Source organism: Schistocerca serialis, chromosome 4 (assembly GCF_023864345.2).
Source record: "Schistocerca serialis cubense isolate TAMUIC-IGC-003099 chromosome 4, iqSchSeri2.2, whole genome shotgun sequence".
NCBI classification, from domain to species: Eukaryota; Metazoa; Arthropoda; class Insecta; order Orthoptera; family Acrididae; genus Schistocerca; species Schistocerca serialis.
In genome coordinates, this window is record NC_064641.1 from 575,402,425 (window position 1) to 575,420,809 (window position 18,385).

Consider the following 18,385-nt stretch of genomic DNA (forward strand, 5'->3'; position numbering starts at 1 on the left):
TTGTTTTGAACAGACAAGAGTATTCTGCTGTGACAGCAGGTTCTGAAATTCAGTTATCAAAGAGGCATTGGAAAAAAGAGTACTTTATGGTCTTTGCAATCAGGACAGCAATTTCCATCCAACGTCTGCATAGGATGTGGGTTTAGCAAAACTGTGTCAGGAGTGCTCTGATGTGAAAGTGGTATGGGCAGCAAGAGAAACAGATGGGCAGCACAAGGCGTCAATGCCCAGACCCTTCTCTACCCCTCCAGGGGGCTCCTCCACCACCATCCACGATTTGATCTAATGGCAACAAGTAGACCTAACCTCTTTCAGGGTGCCCACATTGAAACTGATAACAGTGACAATGATGTGGTTTTGGCAATAGTGATCACCAAAGTACAAAGGACAATTAAAACAAGTAGCAACATATATATGTTCAGTAATGTAGCATAAAAAGCAGTAGTTTTCAGCACAGGACAGGAGCTTGTAGAGGATCTATGGCTCAAGTTTAAAAGAATAGTTGACCACGGCCTCAGTAGGCAGGAACTGAATTGAGGGTAGCAAAGCATAAGCTGAGATCCTTATCTCCATTTTCAAATTTTCTTCTACAATGGAAAATCCAGGAGAACCCTCCTGATTTAATCATTGTATCATGGACAAGATGGGTCAAATAAGTGTTAGTGTCAGTGGAGCTGAGTAATAGCTGAAATAATTAAAACTGAACAAAGCTCGATGGCCAGATGGAATCCCTATCAGATTCTGTACTGAATTTGTGGTGGAGTTAGCCCCTCCCTTAACTACAATCTATTGTACATCCCACAAACAAAAAACCATGCCGAGTAATTGGGAGAAGGCACTGGTCACATCCGTTTATAAGAAGCGTAGCAGAAGTGATCCAAAAAACTACTGTCCATTATCTTTGACATCGGTTTGCTGTAGAATCTTAGAACATATTCTGAGCTCAAACGTAATGCTATATCTTGAAAAGAATGACATCTTCCAAGCCAACCATCAAGGATTCAGAAAACATCAGTCATGTAAAACCCAACTTGCTTTTCTCACGTGACACACTGGAAACTTTCGATCAAGGCAGTCAAGTAGGTGCAGTATTTCTTAAATTCCAAAAAGCATTTGATTCAGTACCACACGTACACTTATTGCCAAAAGTGCTATTGTATAGAGTATAAAGTGAAATTTGTGACTGAATTGAGGACTTTTTGGTAGGGAGAATGCAATTTGTTATCTCAGATGGAGAGTCATCATCAGATGTAGAAGTAACTTTAGTGGTGCTCCGGGGAAATGTGTTGGAACTCTTGCTGTTTATGTTGTGTATTAATGATCTTGCTGGCAATATTAACCTCAGACTATTTGCAGGTGATGCTTATGTATAATGAAGTACTGTCTGAAAGGAAGTGCATAGATGTTCAGCGAGACCTTGATAAGATTTCAAAGCGGTGCAAAGATTGGCGACTCACTTTAAACATTCAGAAATGTAAAACTGTGCACTTCACAAAACAGAGAAAAACTATAGTATCCTATGACTATAATATCAGTGAGTCACTCTTGGAATCAGCCAACTCATACAAATACCTGGGTGTAACACTTTGTAGGTATTTGAAATGGAATGATCACATAGGCTCAGTCATGGGTTAAACAACTGGTAGACTTCAGTTTATTGGCAGAATATTAAGAAAATGCAATCCATCTACAAAGGACATTTCTTATAAATCATTTGTGTGACCCATCCTAGAATACTGCTCAAATGTGTGGGACTTGTACCAGATAGGACTAACAGGGGATATTGAATGTACACAGAGAGGAGCAGCACGAATGGTCATAAGTTTGTTTCATCTGTGGGAGAAAAATCACATCTCTGTGACACATAGATGGTTAAGAAATTGAACTGGCAGACTCTTGAAGATAGATGTAAACTATCCTGAGAAAACATACTTACAACGTTTCAAGAACCAGCTTTAAATGATGATTTTAAGAATATACACTGTTGGAAAAAATCACAACCCCCCAAAAAATAATTAACTTAGAGTAATGAAATTTCTGAAATACATATTTCTAGGTAATATATTTAAGTGATCAACATAGTAAGATCACAGGCCAATGTAAGTGCAAGGTAAGTCATTGCAAATGTGAAATGCTGGTACGTTAATAACTGGTGTAACTTCCATAATGTTGAATGTGAGCATGCAAACATGCATGCACAGTGTTGTACAGGTACCAGATGTCAGTCTGTGGGATGCAATTCCATGGCTGTTGCACTTGATCGGTCAATACAGGGACAGTTGATGCTGTTTGAAATGATTCATCTGATGTCCCATATATGTTCAATAGGAGACAGATCTGGTGATCAATCAGACCAAGGCAACATGTCAACACTCTGTAGAGGATGTTGGCTTAACAAAAACTGTATGTGGGTGAGCCTTATCTTGTTGGAAAACACCCTCTGGAATGATTTTCATGAATTGCAGCACAGCAGGTCAAATAACCAAATAGGCATTCAAATTTGCATTCAAGGTGTGTGGGATAACATCAAGAGCACTCCTTCAGTCATACGAAATATCACCCCAGACCATAACTCCAGGTGTACAGTACATATAGTGTGTCTAGGCCATAGACAGGTTGTTGCAAGTGCTCAACTGGCTTCATTCCCACCAAGATATAGCCGTTAGTGGCTCTTAGGCAGAACCAGCTCTCATCAGAAAACACAGCAGACCTCCACCCTGACCTCCAATGAGCTCTCGCTCGACACCAGTGGAGTCAGAAATGTCGGTGGTTTGGGGTCAGTGGAATGCATGCTACAGGGCATCTGGGTTGGAGCTGTCTCTGCAGTAATCAATTTTTAACAATTTATTGTGAGACTGTGGTGCCAACTGATGCTCAAATTGCTGCTGCAGATGAGTTTTATGAGTCAAAGCCATACGCCAAACACGATGGTCTTCCCTTTTGGTATTTCCATGTGTGTGTCTAGAGCCCAATCTTCTTGTGTCCGGACTTTCTCATGGCTACTGCTGCCAGCAAACATGGACAGTACCTACATTCCTGCTGAGTCTTTGTGCAGTATCGCAGAAGGACTATCCAGCTTCTTATAGCCCTGTTACAGGACCTCAGTCAAACTCAGCGAGGTAGTGATAATGACATCTTTGTTGCCTTAAAGACATTCTTGGCTAACATCTACTCACCACATCCAATTTCAAAAGTAGCTAACTCTTATGACCTTTAGAGTGTGTATCTAAAGCAAACCTGATTTGCATCCTCATAGTTGTGCTACTAGTGCCACTCTTATCTGACTGGTGAATAGACATCATCTTTCAGATGTAGAAATATGGATACCAACTTTTTTCCATCAGTTTACTACAACCCCCCTACTTACTGTTCACGTAGGGATCATGAGGACAAGATTAATTACAGCACACACAGAGACATTTAAACAGTTGTTCTTCCTGTGCTCAGTATGTGAACGGAATGAGAAGAAACCATAACAACTGATACAATAGGACATATCCTTTGTGATGCACTTCACGGTGCTTTGCATAGTACAGATGTAGATTTAGATCTTTTCCAGAGAATTGTGATTGGCCAGCTGTTGGGCCCTCGACAGAGGAGTCTGCAGTCCAGAGGCAGTAAAACAATGATTGCACATGAACTCAACACTTTACCAGAAGGTGATGAGTAGTGACCTCATTGAAATGTTGCGACAACATGATGTCATGACACATGAACTCAACACTTTGCCAGAAGGTGAGGAGTAATGACCTCATCGGAATGTTGTGACAACATGATGTCATGACTCATCTGCTAACCCAACATGATTTCATTGATGAAATTCATCAAGAAAGCCTGGATTTCCATGTAGTTCTCTTTCTAACAGTAAGTATCTATTTCTTACTATTCATTCTACTTCTGAAGGGTTCTTTCCCTTTATTTTATGCAGCATAATTGTCATAATCTCAAAGCTTTTGGAAATGTATGCTATTTTGCTAATTGATTACATTGTAGGATATAAATTTATGAGTGCGAGACCCCATATTCTGTAGCACTCCATTAAGCCATGATGATAATGGAAATGTGTCATTGCAAGGACTTCATGAGACAGCCCATGCATCAGGAGCCATTCTAATACAAAACTATTAAACTTCCACTTTCTAAACACACAGGTTAGTGAGAGCTGTATCCAAGACACACACATCTTGCTTAATGTCATCACAGATATGCTCAACAGACTGGAGGTCATGTGATCTGAGGTGCCATGTAAACACTCTAATACGCATAGAATGTTCCTAGGAATATTCTTTCACAACTCTGGATTGATGCAGTAGTGCGGTGTCTTTCTGTAAGTACAAGTAACTTGAGGAGTGCTGTAGACAGACACACACACACACACCTATTAGGATGATAAATCCCGTATAATTTGCCGGTGAGAGTTGGTAGTAACATGACTGGGGCCACATTTCATATCAAGTAGATGTCCACAAATGATAATTCTTGTGCACCAGTTCCTGTAGCATTTATCACTGAGAGTCGTGGAATATGTTCTAATTATTCAGTTTCATACCAAGTAAACATCTCCAAATGTGATTACCTCCTTCATCAGTGTGAATGGTAATCTAGTGGTAGTTGGAATGAATTACTCTATGTGGTGTTGGGTTTATTCATAACCTGGTATGAGATTGGTAATACTTCATTTATTTATTTATTTCTTATTTTTTATTGGTCTTCTGAATGGTGTGGTGTGGCCCACCATGAATTCCTCTCCTGTGCCAACCTCTTCATTTCAGAGTAGCACTTGCATCCTAGGTCCTCAATTATTTGTTGGACATATTGTAATCTCTGTCTTCCTCTACAGTTTTGACCACCACAGCTCACTCCAGTACCATGTAAGTTATTCTCTGATGTCTTAACACATGACCAATCATTCTGTTGCTTCTTCTTGTTGGAATTTTTCAGTCTTCTGTACTACCACATGTCAAACATTTCTGGTTTTCCCACAGTCCATGATTCACTAATGTACAATGCTGTTCTCCAAGCATCCATTCTCAGAAATTTCTTCCTCAAATTAATGCCTATGTTCGATAATAGTAAACTTATTTTGGCCAGAAATGCCTGCTTTGTCTGTACTAGTCTACTATTTATGTTGGCTTTACTTCGCCCCTCACTGATTGGGTAGCAGAATTCCTAATTTTGTCCACTTTTTGATCCCCAATTCTAATGTTTCTCGCTGTTCTCATTTCTGCTACTCCTCATTACTTTTGTTGTTCTTCAGTTTATCAATACATATTCTGTACTCATCAGTGTATTCATTGCATTCAACAAATATTGTAATCCTTGTTCACATTCACCGAGGATAGCAATGTCAATAGCAAATCTTGTTATTGGTATACTTCCACTCTGAATTTTAATCTTGATCTTGAACCTTTCTTTTATTTCTGCCATTGGCTCTTTGATGTACAGATTGAACAGTAGGGGTGAAAGACTGCATCCCTGTCTCACACCCTTTTTAATCCAAGCACTTCGTTCTTGGTCTTCCAGTCTTGTAGTTCCCTCTTGGTTCTCAGACATATTGTATATTACCCATCTTTCCCTGTAACTTACCCTGTTTTTCTCAGAATTTCAAACATTTTGCACCATTTTATGTTGTTGAATTTTTTTCTAGGTGAACAGATCCTATGAACTCATCTTGGTTTTCTTCAGTCTTACTTCCATTATCAAGCACAATGTCAGAACCGCTTCTGGTGCATTCACCTTTCCTAAAGGCAAAATGATCCTCATGTAATGAATGTTATTTTCTGTTTTTCTGTGTATTATTTTTTTCACCATCTTGGATGTATGAGCTATTAAACTGATTGTACAATAGTTCTTGCACTTATCTGCTCTTGCTATCTTCAGAATTGAGTGGATGATATTTTTCCAGAAATCTGATGGAAAGTTGCCAGTTTCGTAGATTTTACATACTAACTTGAATAGTCATTTGACTGCAAACTCCTGTCCTCTGTCCCCCAGTGATTTTAGAAATTTTGATTGAATGTTATTTGTCCCCTCTGCCTTATTTAATTTCAAGTCTTCCACAGCTCTTTTAAATTCTGACTCTAATACTGAAAATCCAAATCTCTTACATGTTGTTGTTGTGGTCTTCAGTCCTGAGACTGGTTTGATGCAGCTCTCCATGCTACTCTATCCTGTGCAAGCTTCTTCATCTCCCAGTACCTACTGCAATCTACATCCTTCTGAATCTGCTTAGTGTATTCATCTCTTGGTCTCCCTCTACGATTTTTACCCTCCACACTGCCCTTCAATACTAAATTGGTGATCCCTTGATGCCTCAGAACATGTCCTACCAACCGATCCCGTCTTCTGGTCAAGTTGTGCCACAAACTTCTCTTCTCCCCAATCCTGTTCAATACATCCTCATTAGTTATGTGATCTACCCATCTAATCTTCAGCATTCTTCTGCAGCACCACATTTCGAAAGCTTCTATTCTCTTCTTGTCCAAACTAGTTATCATCCATGTTTCACTTCCATACATGGCTACACTCCATACAAATACTTTCAGAAATGACTTCCTGACACTTAAATCTATACTCGATGTTAACAAATTTCTCTTCTTCAGAAAAGCTTTCCTCACCATTGCCAGTCTACATTTTATATCCTCTCTACTTCGACCATCATCAGTTATTTTGCTCCTCAAATAGCAAAACTCCTTTACTACTTTAAGTGTCTCATTTCCTAATCTAATTCTCTCAGCATCACCCGACTTAATTCGACTACATTCCATTATCCTCATTTTGCTTTTGTTGATGTTCATCTTATATCCTCCTTTCGAGACACTTTGCCTACCGTTCAACAGCTCTTCCAGGTCCTTTGCTGTCTCTAACAGAATTACAGTGTCATTGGCAAACCTCAAAGCTTTTATTTCTTCTCCATGGATTTTCATACCTACTCCGAATTTTTCTTTTGTTTCCTTTACTGCTTGCTCAATATACAGATTGAACAACATCGGGGAGAGGCTACAACCCTGTCTTACTCCCTTCCCAACCACTGCTTCCCTTTCAGTCCCTCGACTCTTATAACTGCCATCTGGTTTCTGTACAAATTGTAAATAGCCTTTCACTCCCTGTATTTTACCCCTGCCAACTTTAGAATTTGAAAGAGAATATTCCAGTCAACATTGTCAAAAGCTTTCTTTAAGTCTACAAATGCTAGAAACATAGGTTTGCCTTTCCTCAATCTTTCTTCTAAGACAAGTCATAAGGTCAGTATTGCCTCACGTGTTCCAGTGTTTCTACGGAATCCAAACTGATCTTCCCCGAGGTTGGCTTCTACTAGTTTTTCTATTCATCTGTAAAGAATTCATGTTAGAATTTTGCAGCTGTGACTTATTAAACTGATAGTTCGGTAATTTTCACATCTGTCAACACCTGCTTTTTTTGGGATTGGAATTATTATATTCTTGTTGAAGTCTGAGGGTATTTCGCCTGTCTCATACATCTTGCTCACCAGATGGTAGAGTTTTGTCAGGACTGGCTCTCCCAAGGCCGTCAGTAGTTCCAATGGAATGTTGTCGACTCAAGTCTTTCAGTGCTCTGTCAAACTCTACATGCAGTATCGTATCTCCCATTTCATCTTCATCTACATCCTCTTCCATTTCCATAATATTGTCCTCAAGCACATCGCCCTTGTATAGACCCTCTACATACTCCTTCCACCTTTCTGCTTTCCCTTCTTTGCTTAGAACTGGTTTTCCATCTGAGCTCTTGATATTCATACAAGTGGTTCTCTTTTTTCCAAAGGTCCCCTTAATTTTCCTGTAGGCAGTATATATCTTACCCCTAGTGAGATAAGCCTCTACATCTTTACATTTGTCCTGTAGCCATCCCTGCTTATCCATTTTGCACTTCCTGTCGATCTCATTTTTGAGGCGTTTGTATTCCTTTTTGCCTGCTTCATTTACTGCATTTTTATATTTTCTCCTTTCATCAATTAAATTCAGTATTTCTTCTGTTACCCAAGGATTTCTACCAGCCCTCGTCTTTTTACCTACTTGATCCCCTGCTGCCTTCACTACTTCATCCCTCAAAGCTACCCATTCTTCTTCTACCGTATTTCTTTCCCCCATTCCTGTCAATTGCTCCCTTATGCTCTCCCTGAAACTCTGTACAACCTCTGGTTCTTTCAGTTTATCCAGCTCCCAACTCCTTAAATTCCCACCTTTTTGCAGTTTCTTCAGTTTTAATCTACAGGTCATAACCAATAGATTGTGGTCAGAATCCACATCTGCCCCAGGAAATGTCTTACAATTTAAAACCTGGTTCCTAAATCTCTGTCTTACCATTATATAATCTATCTGATACCTTTTAGTATCTCCAGGGTTCTTCCATGTATACGACCTTCTTTCATGATTCTTAAACCAAGTGTTAGCTATGATTATGTTGTGCTCTGTGCAAAATTCTACCAGGCGGCTTCCTCTTTCATTTCTTAGCCCCAATCCATATTCACCAACTATGTTTCCTTCTCTCCCTTTTCCTACACTCGAATTCCGGTCACCCATGACTATTAAATTTTCGTCTCCCTTCACTACCTGAATAATTTCTTTTATTTCATCATACATTTCTTCAATTTCTTCATCATCTGCAGAGCTAGTTGGCATATAAACTTGTACTACTGTAGTAGGTGTGGGGTTCGTATCTATCTTGCCCACAATAATGCGTTCACTATGCTGTTTGTAGTAGCTTACCCGCATTCCTATTTTCCTATTCATTATTAAACCTACTCCTGCATTACCCCTATTTGATTTTGTGTTTATAACCCTGTAGTCACCTGACCAGAAGTCTTGTTCCTCCTGCCACCGAACTTCACTAATTCCCACTATATCTAACTTCAACCTATCCATTTCCCTTTTTAAATTTTCTAACCTACCTGCCCGATGAAGGGATCTGACATTCCACGCTCCGATCCGTAGAACGCCAGTTTTCTTTCTCCTGATAACGACATCCTCCTGAGTAGTCCCCGCCCGGAGATCTGAATGGGGGACTATTTTACCTCCGGAATATTTTACCCAAGAGGATGCCATCATCATTTAATCATACAGTAAAGCTGCATGCCCTCGGGAAAAGTTACGGCTGTAGTTTCCCCTTGCTTTCAGCCGTTCGCAGTACCAGCACAGCAAGGCCGTTTTGACTATTGTTACAAGGCCAGATCAGTCAATCATCCAGACTGTTGCCCTTGCAACTACTGAAAAGGCTGCTGCCCCTCTTCAGGAACCACACGTTTGTCTGGCCTCTCAACAGATACCCCTCCGTTGTGGTTGCACCTACGGTACGGCTATCTGTATCGCTGAGGCACGCAAGCCTCCCCACCAATGGCAAGGTCCATGGTTCATGGGGGGGATCTCTTACATATCAACTTGAATTTCTTCTATCATGTCATCAGACATTTTCTTCCCTCATATAGCTCTTCAGTGTACTTGTTACATCTATTTGCTCTCTCCTCTGCATTTAACAATGGAATTCCCATTGCACTCTTAATGATTCCACCATTGCTTTTAATTTCACCATAGGTTGTTTTGACTGACCTACATGCTTATTCAGTCCTTCCAACAATAATTGTTTTTTTGATTTTTTCACATTTTTCCTGCAGCCATTTTGCTTTGGCTTCCCTGCAATTCCTGTTAATTTCATTCTTCAGTGATTTATATTGCTGTATTACTGTTTTTCCCTGAACATTTTTGTACTTCCTTCTCTTGTTGATCAGCTGAAGTATTTCATCTGTTGCCCAAGATTTCTTCACAGTTACCTTCCAAGTACCTATGCTTGTCTTTCCGTCATCTGTGATTGCTCTGTTTAGAGATTTCTTTTCCTCATCAATTGAACTGCCTACTGTGGACTCCTTATAGCAGTATCCATGTTGTTGTTGTGGTCTTCAGTCCAGAGACTGGTTTGATGCAGCTCTCCATGCTATTCTATCCTGTGCAAACTTTTTCATCTCCCAGTACTTACTACAACCTACATCCTTCTGAATCTGCTTAGTGTATTCATCTCTTGGTCTCCCTCTACAATTTTTACCCTCCATGCTGCCCTCCAATGCTAAATCCCTTGGTGCCTCAGAACATGTCCTACCAACCGGTCCCTTCTTCTTGTCAAGTTGTGCCACAAACTCCTCTTCTCCCCAGTTCTATTCAAAACCTCCTCATTAGTTATGTGATCTACCCGTATAATCTTCAGCATTCTTCTGTAGCACCACATTTCGAAAGCTTCTATTCTCTTCTTGTCCAAACTAGTTATCATCCATGTTTCACTTCCATACATGGCTACACTCCATACAAATACTTTCAGAAACGACTTCCTGACACTTAAATCTGTACTCGATGTTAACAAATTTCTCTTCTTCAGAAAAGCTTTCCTTGCCATTGCCAGTCTACATTTTATATCCTCTCTACTTCGACCATCATCAGTTATTTTGCTCCTTAAATAGCAAAACTCCTTTACTACTTTAAGTGTCTCATTTCCTAATCTAATTCTCTCAGCATCACCCGACTTAATTCGACTACATTCCATTATCCTCATTTGGCTTTTGTTAATGTTCATCTTATATCCTCCTTTCGAGACACTCTGCCTACCGTTCAACAGCTCTTCCAGATCCTTTGCTGTGTCTAACAGAATTACAATGTCATTGGCGAACCTCAAAGTTTTTATTTCTTCACCATGGATTTCAATACCTACCCAGAATTTTTCTTTAGATTCCTTTACTGCTTGCTCAATATACAGATTGAATAACATTGGGGAGAGGCTGCAACCCTGTCTCACTCCCTTCCCAACCACTGTTTCCCTTTCATGTCCCTTGACTCTTATAACTGCCATCTAGTTTCTGTACAAATTGTAAATAGCCTTTCGCTCCCTGTATTTTAACCCTGCCACCTTTAGAACTTGAAAGAGAGTATTACAGCCAATATTGTCAAAAACTTTTTCTTAAGTCTATAAATGCTAGAAACATAGGTTTGCCTTTCCTTAATCTTTCTTCTAAGATAAGTCGTAAGGTCAGTATTGCCTCATGTGTTCCAACATTTCTACGGAATCCAAACTGATCTTCCACGAGGTCGGCTTCTACCAGTTTTTCCATTCGTCTGTAAAGAATTCGCATTAGTGTTTTTTAGCTGTGACTTATTAAGCTGATGGTTCAGTAATTTTCGCATCTCTCAACACCTGCTTTCTTTGTGATTGGAATTATTATATTCTTCTTGAAGTCTGAGGGTATTTCGCCTGTCTCATACATCTTGCTCACCAGATGGTAGTTTTGTCAGGGCTGGCTCTCCCAAGGCTGTCAGTAGTTCTAATGGGATGTTGTCTACTCCCGGGGCCTTGTTTTGACTCAGGTCTTTCAGTGTTCTGTCAAACTCTACACGCAGTATCGTATCTCCCATTTCATCTTCATCTACATCCTCTTCCAATTCCGTAATATTGTCCTCAAGTACATAGTCCTTGTACAGACCCTCAATATACTCCTTCCACCTTTCTGCTTTCCCTTCTTTGCTTAGAACTGGTTTTCCATCTGAGCTCTTGATATTCATACAAGTGGTTCTCTTTTCTCCAAATGTCTCTTTAATTTTCCTGTAGGCAGTATCTATCTTATCCCTAGTGAGATAAGCCTCTACATCCTTACATATGTCCTCTAGCCATCCCTGCTTAGCCATTTTGCACTTCCCATCGATCTCATTTTTGAGATGTTTGTATACCTTTTGGCATGCTCCATTTACTGCATTTTTATGTTTTCTCCTTTCATCAATTAAATTCAATATTTCTTCTGTTACCCAAGAATTTCTACTAGCCCTCGTCTTTTTACCTACTTGATCATCTGCTGCCTTCACTATTTCATCCCTCAGAGCTACCCATTCTTCTTCTACTGTATTTCTTTCCACCAGTCCTGTCAATTGTTCCCTTATGCTCTCCCTGAAACTCTCTACAACCTCTGGTTTAGTCAGTTTATCCAGGCCCCATCTCCGTAAATTCCCACTTTTTTGTAGTTTCTTCAGTTTTAATCTACAGTTCATAAGCAATAGATTGTGGTCAGAGTCCACATCTGCCCCTGGAAATGTCTTACAATGTAAAACCTGGTCCCTGAATCTCTGTCTTACCATTATGTAATCTATCTGATACCTTCTAGTATTTCCAGGATTCTTCCATGTATACAACCTTCTTTTATGATTCGTGAACCAAGTGTTAGCTATTATTAAGTTATGCTCTGTGCAAAATTCTAGCAGACGGCTTCCTCTTTCATTTCTTACCCCCAATCCATATTCACCTACTATGTTTTTTTCCCTCCCTTTTCCTACGCTCGAATTCCAGTCACCCACGGCTATTAAATTTTCGTCTCCCTTCACTACCTGAAAATTTCTTTTATCTCATCATACATTTCTTAAATTTCTTCATCTGCAGAGCTTGTTGGCATATAAACTTCTACTACTATAGTAGGCATGGGCTTCGTGTCTATCTTGGCTGCAATAATGCATTCACTATGCTGTTTGTAGTAGCTTACCTGCCCTCCTATTTTTTATTCATTATTAAACCTACTCCTGCATTACCTCTATTTGATTTTGTAATTATAGCCCTGTATTCACCTGACCAAAAGTCTTGTTCCTCCTGCCACCGAACTTCACTAATTCCCACTATATCTAACTTTAACCTATCCATTTCCCTTTTTAAATTTTCTAACCTACTTGCCTGATTAAGGGATCTGACATTCCACGCTCCAATCCGTAGAACGCCAGTTTTCTTTCTCCTGATAATGACGTCCTCTTGAGTAGTCCTGGCCCAGAGATCCGAATGGGGGACTATTTTACCTCCGGAATATTTTACCCAAGAGGATGCCATCATCATTTAACCATACAGTAAAGCTGTATGCCCTCGGAAAAAATCCATATTTTTAATGAACTTCAAACACGTCTCATCATTCCTCAGTACTGTAATATCCCAGTTCCTGTCACACTTAATTCTTCTGTATGATTGTCTTAAACTTCAGTCTATTCTTCATTATTATGAAATTGTGATATGAGTCTCCATCTGTTCCTGGGGACTCTCTGCATTCCTGTATCTGTTTTTGAAATCGCTGTCTGACCATGAGGTAATCTAACAGAATCTTCCTGTACCTACACGCCTTTCCAAATCTATCTATTCCTCTTGTGATTTTTGAACAGTGTATTTGCTATTTATAACTGAATTTTATTGCAGGACTCAGTCTTTCTCCTCTCTTATACTTAAACCAAGCCCATATTCTCCCGTAACCATTTTTTTCTATTCCTTCCCCTACAACTGTACACCAATCCCCCCATGATTAATAAATTCTCATCTTCTCTTTACGACTGAATTATCTGTTCAGGGGGTTACATAAGATGAAATGATGGCCGACTGGGCTAATATAACAATGAAAATATTCATTTATTGATACTATAATGTAAATGGATAGTCTTTCCTTCTCAGCCTGTCCGGTAAGTCTCCCCTGACCTGGGGTTCTGGGTGACTTTTCTGAATTGTATACCCTTTCCCTAAACCTCTCTAGTCCTTGTCCTTCACCCCTCTTCCGTCCCCTTCAACTCTTCTGCCAGAAGGAGGAGCCACTGGCTCAAAAAGATTGTAAAAGTTAAACCCTTTTGTGTGTGTGTTCCCCTGCTGCCACTTGGTGAGTAGATTTTTTTATTTATCTTTTTCCATTGAATTACCTGTTCAGTATCCCCATGTCCTCTCTCTTGTCTATTCACCTCCTGTTTGTGATATCAGCTTGTATACCTGAACTATAGTTGGTGTTGATTTGCTGTTGAATATGATGACTGAAATGTTCACCGTAAGTCATTGTCTGTCCTACCTTTCCATTCATAATGAGTCCTACTTCCATTATACCATTTTCTGCTGGTTTTGATTTTACCCTCTACTCATCCGATGAGAAATTCTTATCTTCTTTCCATTTTCCTTCATCCATCTTCCACTATATCTAGACTAAGCCTTTGCATTTCCCTTTTCAGATTTTCTAGCTTCTCTATCATATTCAAATTTTTGACTTTCCATGCTCTGATTCACAGAGCATTACCCTTTCATTGGTTATGCCATCTTTTTGTCATGGTCACCTCCACCTTGGCAGCCCTTTACCAAGATCCAAATGGGGTCTGATCCAGAATCATTTGCCTATGGACGGATCATCATGACTCTCTTTCACTTGTTCACTTGAAGGCCATATGTGACATGGATAATTTTGTGTGTCTTTAAGCCTGTGGTTCCTATTGTCTTCTTTATACACGTGTCATTGATCATTGCTGGTTCTTTTGCCTTTTAGGGGCAGTTTCTTACCCAAAGGGCAATTGAATGCCCTAAACTCTGTCCACTTCTTCACCCTCTTTGACGACGCCATTGACAGAGCAAGGGTGACTTCTTATGCCAGAAATCTTTGGCCACCATTGCTGATGATTATTATTCAAAATTTAAGTAGTAACAACATTCGAAAGAAGGATCTAGAAAGTTTTGATCAATAGTCAAAGATGCTACCTCTAGACCAAGGGTGTCACATCAGATTATATCTTGAGGTATTAATTCTCCATACTTCAGTCAATGATTTTGTACACTAAGATGAGGAAATGATTCTTGCTAGCATAATTAACTACAGGGATTGGACAAAAACCTGGAAACATCACGAGAAATGCAAATGTTAGCCAAGCCTGCAGGTTGCACTGCCGTATTTGGTCACAAACGACACCCATGCAGTTTCCTCAATATAGTCCAAGTGTCAATCATGGTCAGATCAGTGTTCTGTGCAGTTTTGAATGCATTATATCAGAGCAAAATGAATTCAAATGTGAGAAAATTATTGATGCTCATATGGTAGTGCTTCGGTAACCAAGGTAGTCAAAGTGTTTGGTGTTTCAAGAGGCACCATATTGAATGTCTGTAGTGCATGCAGGGAAAATGGACAAAATTCATCTACTAAGTCACAACATGGACAGACGTGTGTCCTAAGTGATTGTGACAGATGGTCATTGGAGAAGACTGTGACAAAAAATAACAGGACAACAGTAGCAAAGTCACAGCAGAACTGAATGTTTCACTTGTGGACACTGCTAGAACCAAAACAATACGATGGGAACTAAATAAGCTGGGAATTGCAGGGTGAGCGGAAAATCCAAAACCACACATGCAACACAAGTGTTCATAACAGGAAAACATGGTGCTGAAGCCACAAACCTGGACTGTGGAGCAATGGAGTGAAGTCATTTGGTTGGATGAGTCCTATATCACACTTCTTCCAACTTCTGGCTGAGTTTACATCCCAAGAGTGAAACATGGTTGGGGTTCAGTGAGGATTAGGGCAGCCATATTGAGGTATTCCAGGGGCCCCATGATTACCCTGCAAGGGCACTGTGCAAGGATTATGTGACTATTTTGACTAATCAGGTCCATCCCATGGTACAATTTTGTTCCCCAATGGTGATGCTGGGTTCAAAGATGACAGGGCCCCTGTTCACACATCTCGTATCATCCAGGACTGATTCTGTGAGCATGAGGACGAATTGCCACATCTCTCCTGGCTTTCGCAGTCACCAGATCTCAGTATTTATTTAGCCTTTGTATTCTACTTTGGAGAGAAGGGTTTGTGATTGCTGTTCACCTCTGTCATTGTTAACTGAGCTTGACCACCATTTTGCAGGAAGCATAGTATAATATTTGTCCCAAAACTATGCAGGACCTATATTTATCCATTCTAAGATTACTGGAAGCTGTTGAATGAAACAGTTTTCCTACATTATATTAGCCATGGTAATCTGTTATGTTTTTGGTGTTTCCATATTTTTGTCTCCCTCCCCACTATAAAGATTGTTTCTGCCCCATCATTACTGATGGAACTGAAATGCATGGCAAAATTCTTCTAGCAAGTTTCACAAGTTGTGTGCAACAATTTTACAATGAATCACAGTTTTACAGCAAGCAATATTTTATCAAATGCTGTATTAACCATATTGGTTGTTTTGTGTTTCCTAAATTTTGATAACAAGTTATAGAATAAATTTTGATATATTAATGAATATAAGGAAAAATAAATAATTTTCTTTCCAAATATAGAATACAATCAGATATAAGTGAATGTCATTATGTGAAGAATATTAATGTCCGTGGAGTAGTAGGAACACGAAGAACAAGAATTAAAGTGGACATGGCAAATAAATAAATAATTATTTAAAGAAGGAAACCTTGCTGAACAAACAGAGTGGGGGACATTGAACATTATAATTAAAAAATCAATGAAAAAATTCTTTTCATTGGATGAACAAAGTCCCCTAGTTTGGAAATATCTTGCATTAAAAAGTGTGAATACTAGTAACAAAGTACAGCATTTTGCAATAAAAAGACTTCGGCAAGAGAGTGCACAGTTCTTATTTTAATTTAGCCCTGTGAAAGTGAAGATATCAAAATACTTTGACCATAAGATGTTTCAATGCTTTTTCCTATTCATTGCAGGACAATCACTAATGATGTGATGATTGTAAGTTATGCCACTAGAGTGATGTATCTCAGTTGTGTGAAATAAATGAGCCGGACTAACACTAGTTCAAATTTTCAGAAAGTTTTTTTTTATGGTTCTTGGAAGGTGTAGATTTACAAAAGCTGAAGATCATGTTTTTGATAAGTACACTTATGCAAAGATATCAGATTATCTACAGAAGTATACAAAATTGTGTAGAAGGAAGCTAATCTTTACTGTTACACAGCACGCTCTGAAAGGAAACAAATACATGTAAAACACAAACCATTACTTCTCAGAAATTATGTTGCACTTGTACTACAAAAGAGACAATATGCCATGAAACAGCAGAAAAGGAGTAATAAAACAAATGATTAACAAAATATTGTATCTTCAGAATGGTGTGAAATTCAAAATAACTTGGAAATAGCAGTATGGCAACAATTCCACAATGGCACAATTAAACAAAAATATAATCATCTTCATCAGTGCACGCAAGAACATGGAGATTTTGTTGATGATAGTAGTGCTCTAAAAGGTATTAATTACTTCTGTAATAAATTACAATTACTAAGTGTGAAGGAAAATAGACACTAATACTTTGTTTAAAAAATGCAGAGTATGTGGCATGGTTAACAGGGATCCATGATAATGAATAAAATGAACAAATCATGGAATTAACTTGTGACTTTTTTGGTAGCTGCAGAGAAAATGGAAGTTGTGTGAGATGGTAATTACATAAGGAGGAAATGCAGGATGAAGGAAGGTAAAGAAGAAAGAACAAATATATAATTAGCAGGAAAGTGACAGTGGCAAAGACAAACTGAAGTAGAGGATTCAAAAAACTCATGACAGTGAACTGCATTAATTGGATTTCATAACAAAATTCAGTTAATGCAGTTCAATATCACTGAGTTTTTTGCTGAAATTTGCCTGAAAAAACCCATGAAATAGATGAAACATAGTAGTCAGTATAATATTCGTCTTGGGAGATACATTGTCAGAATAACAGTTTGTTCAATGATCTGAAATTTAAAACAGCTGAACTGTTTTGAAAAATAAGGATATATAGCTGAAACATGAGAACCAGTTCATAGTTCACTTATGGGAATGCAATGAATGATCTGAGTAATACAAGACATCTGGTAAGTGTGTTGCCCCAGGTTTGTATTGTTGTTGCCATAGTACTTATTTTTTATTCAGGTTGCCTGGACATACATAAATATACCTAAAAGTCTCTGTCTAAAATTAACAGAGAATTGATTGAAGAATTCTGTAATTTAAGTTGTTTGGTAATTTTGATATGGTTTTACTGTCTTGAACAACACTAATTTTAATTAATGTAATGCAAATTTGTTAAAATTGTTTGTTGCAGATAAAAACTGGTGCACCATGTCGTTCAGAAAGATTAGCTAAATATAATCAGCTATTACGCATTGAGGAGGAACTGGGGCACACTGCTAGGTTTGCTGGAAAGGATTTCCGCCGCCCAGTCTAAACCACTTTTTACATTTCTGTGGAGTGTGATGTTGTTTTATAGTGGTAATATTGTCAGTGTCTTCAGTATAGTGTCTGAGCTCTTAGACATAATTATTGTTCATGTGTCATACTAACTAGTTTTTTATTATTATGCACTTACATAAATGTTTCATATTTAAAGAAGAGAGAATACAGATTACAAACAAAAACATTAGACCAAAATCTTAAAATCTGATATTCAACTAAAATCTTAAAATCTAACACTCAGTATATCTCAACACATTCACAGAAAAATGTTGTTTACAGGTGAGAAATGAAGCCATTGTATAAACAGCCATAATGTGAAAAAATACAGAACTGATGGAGAAATAAAATTTATTTTTATTTTTCATTGTTGTCACTTCCAAAGCTAGTCTCTCA

The 18,385-nt window shown here is 38.7% G+C and overlaps 1 protein-coding gene across 1 annotated transcript in view; it reads left to right on the forward strand.

Moving 5' to 3' along the window:
• The window catches only part of LOC126475314 (enolase-like), a 116,135-nt gene extending 98,151 nt beyond the window's left edge, over positions 1 to 17,984 (forward strand). Inside the window, exon 6 of the mRNA XM_050103092.1 lies at positions 17,862 to 17,984. Coding sequence (XP_049959049.1) covers positions 17,862 to 17,984 — 123 coding nt within the window. The remainder of the gene's footprint in view (positions 1 to 17,861) is intronic.
• The last annotated feature ends 401 nt before the right edge of the window (positions 17,985 to 18,385 follow it).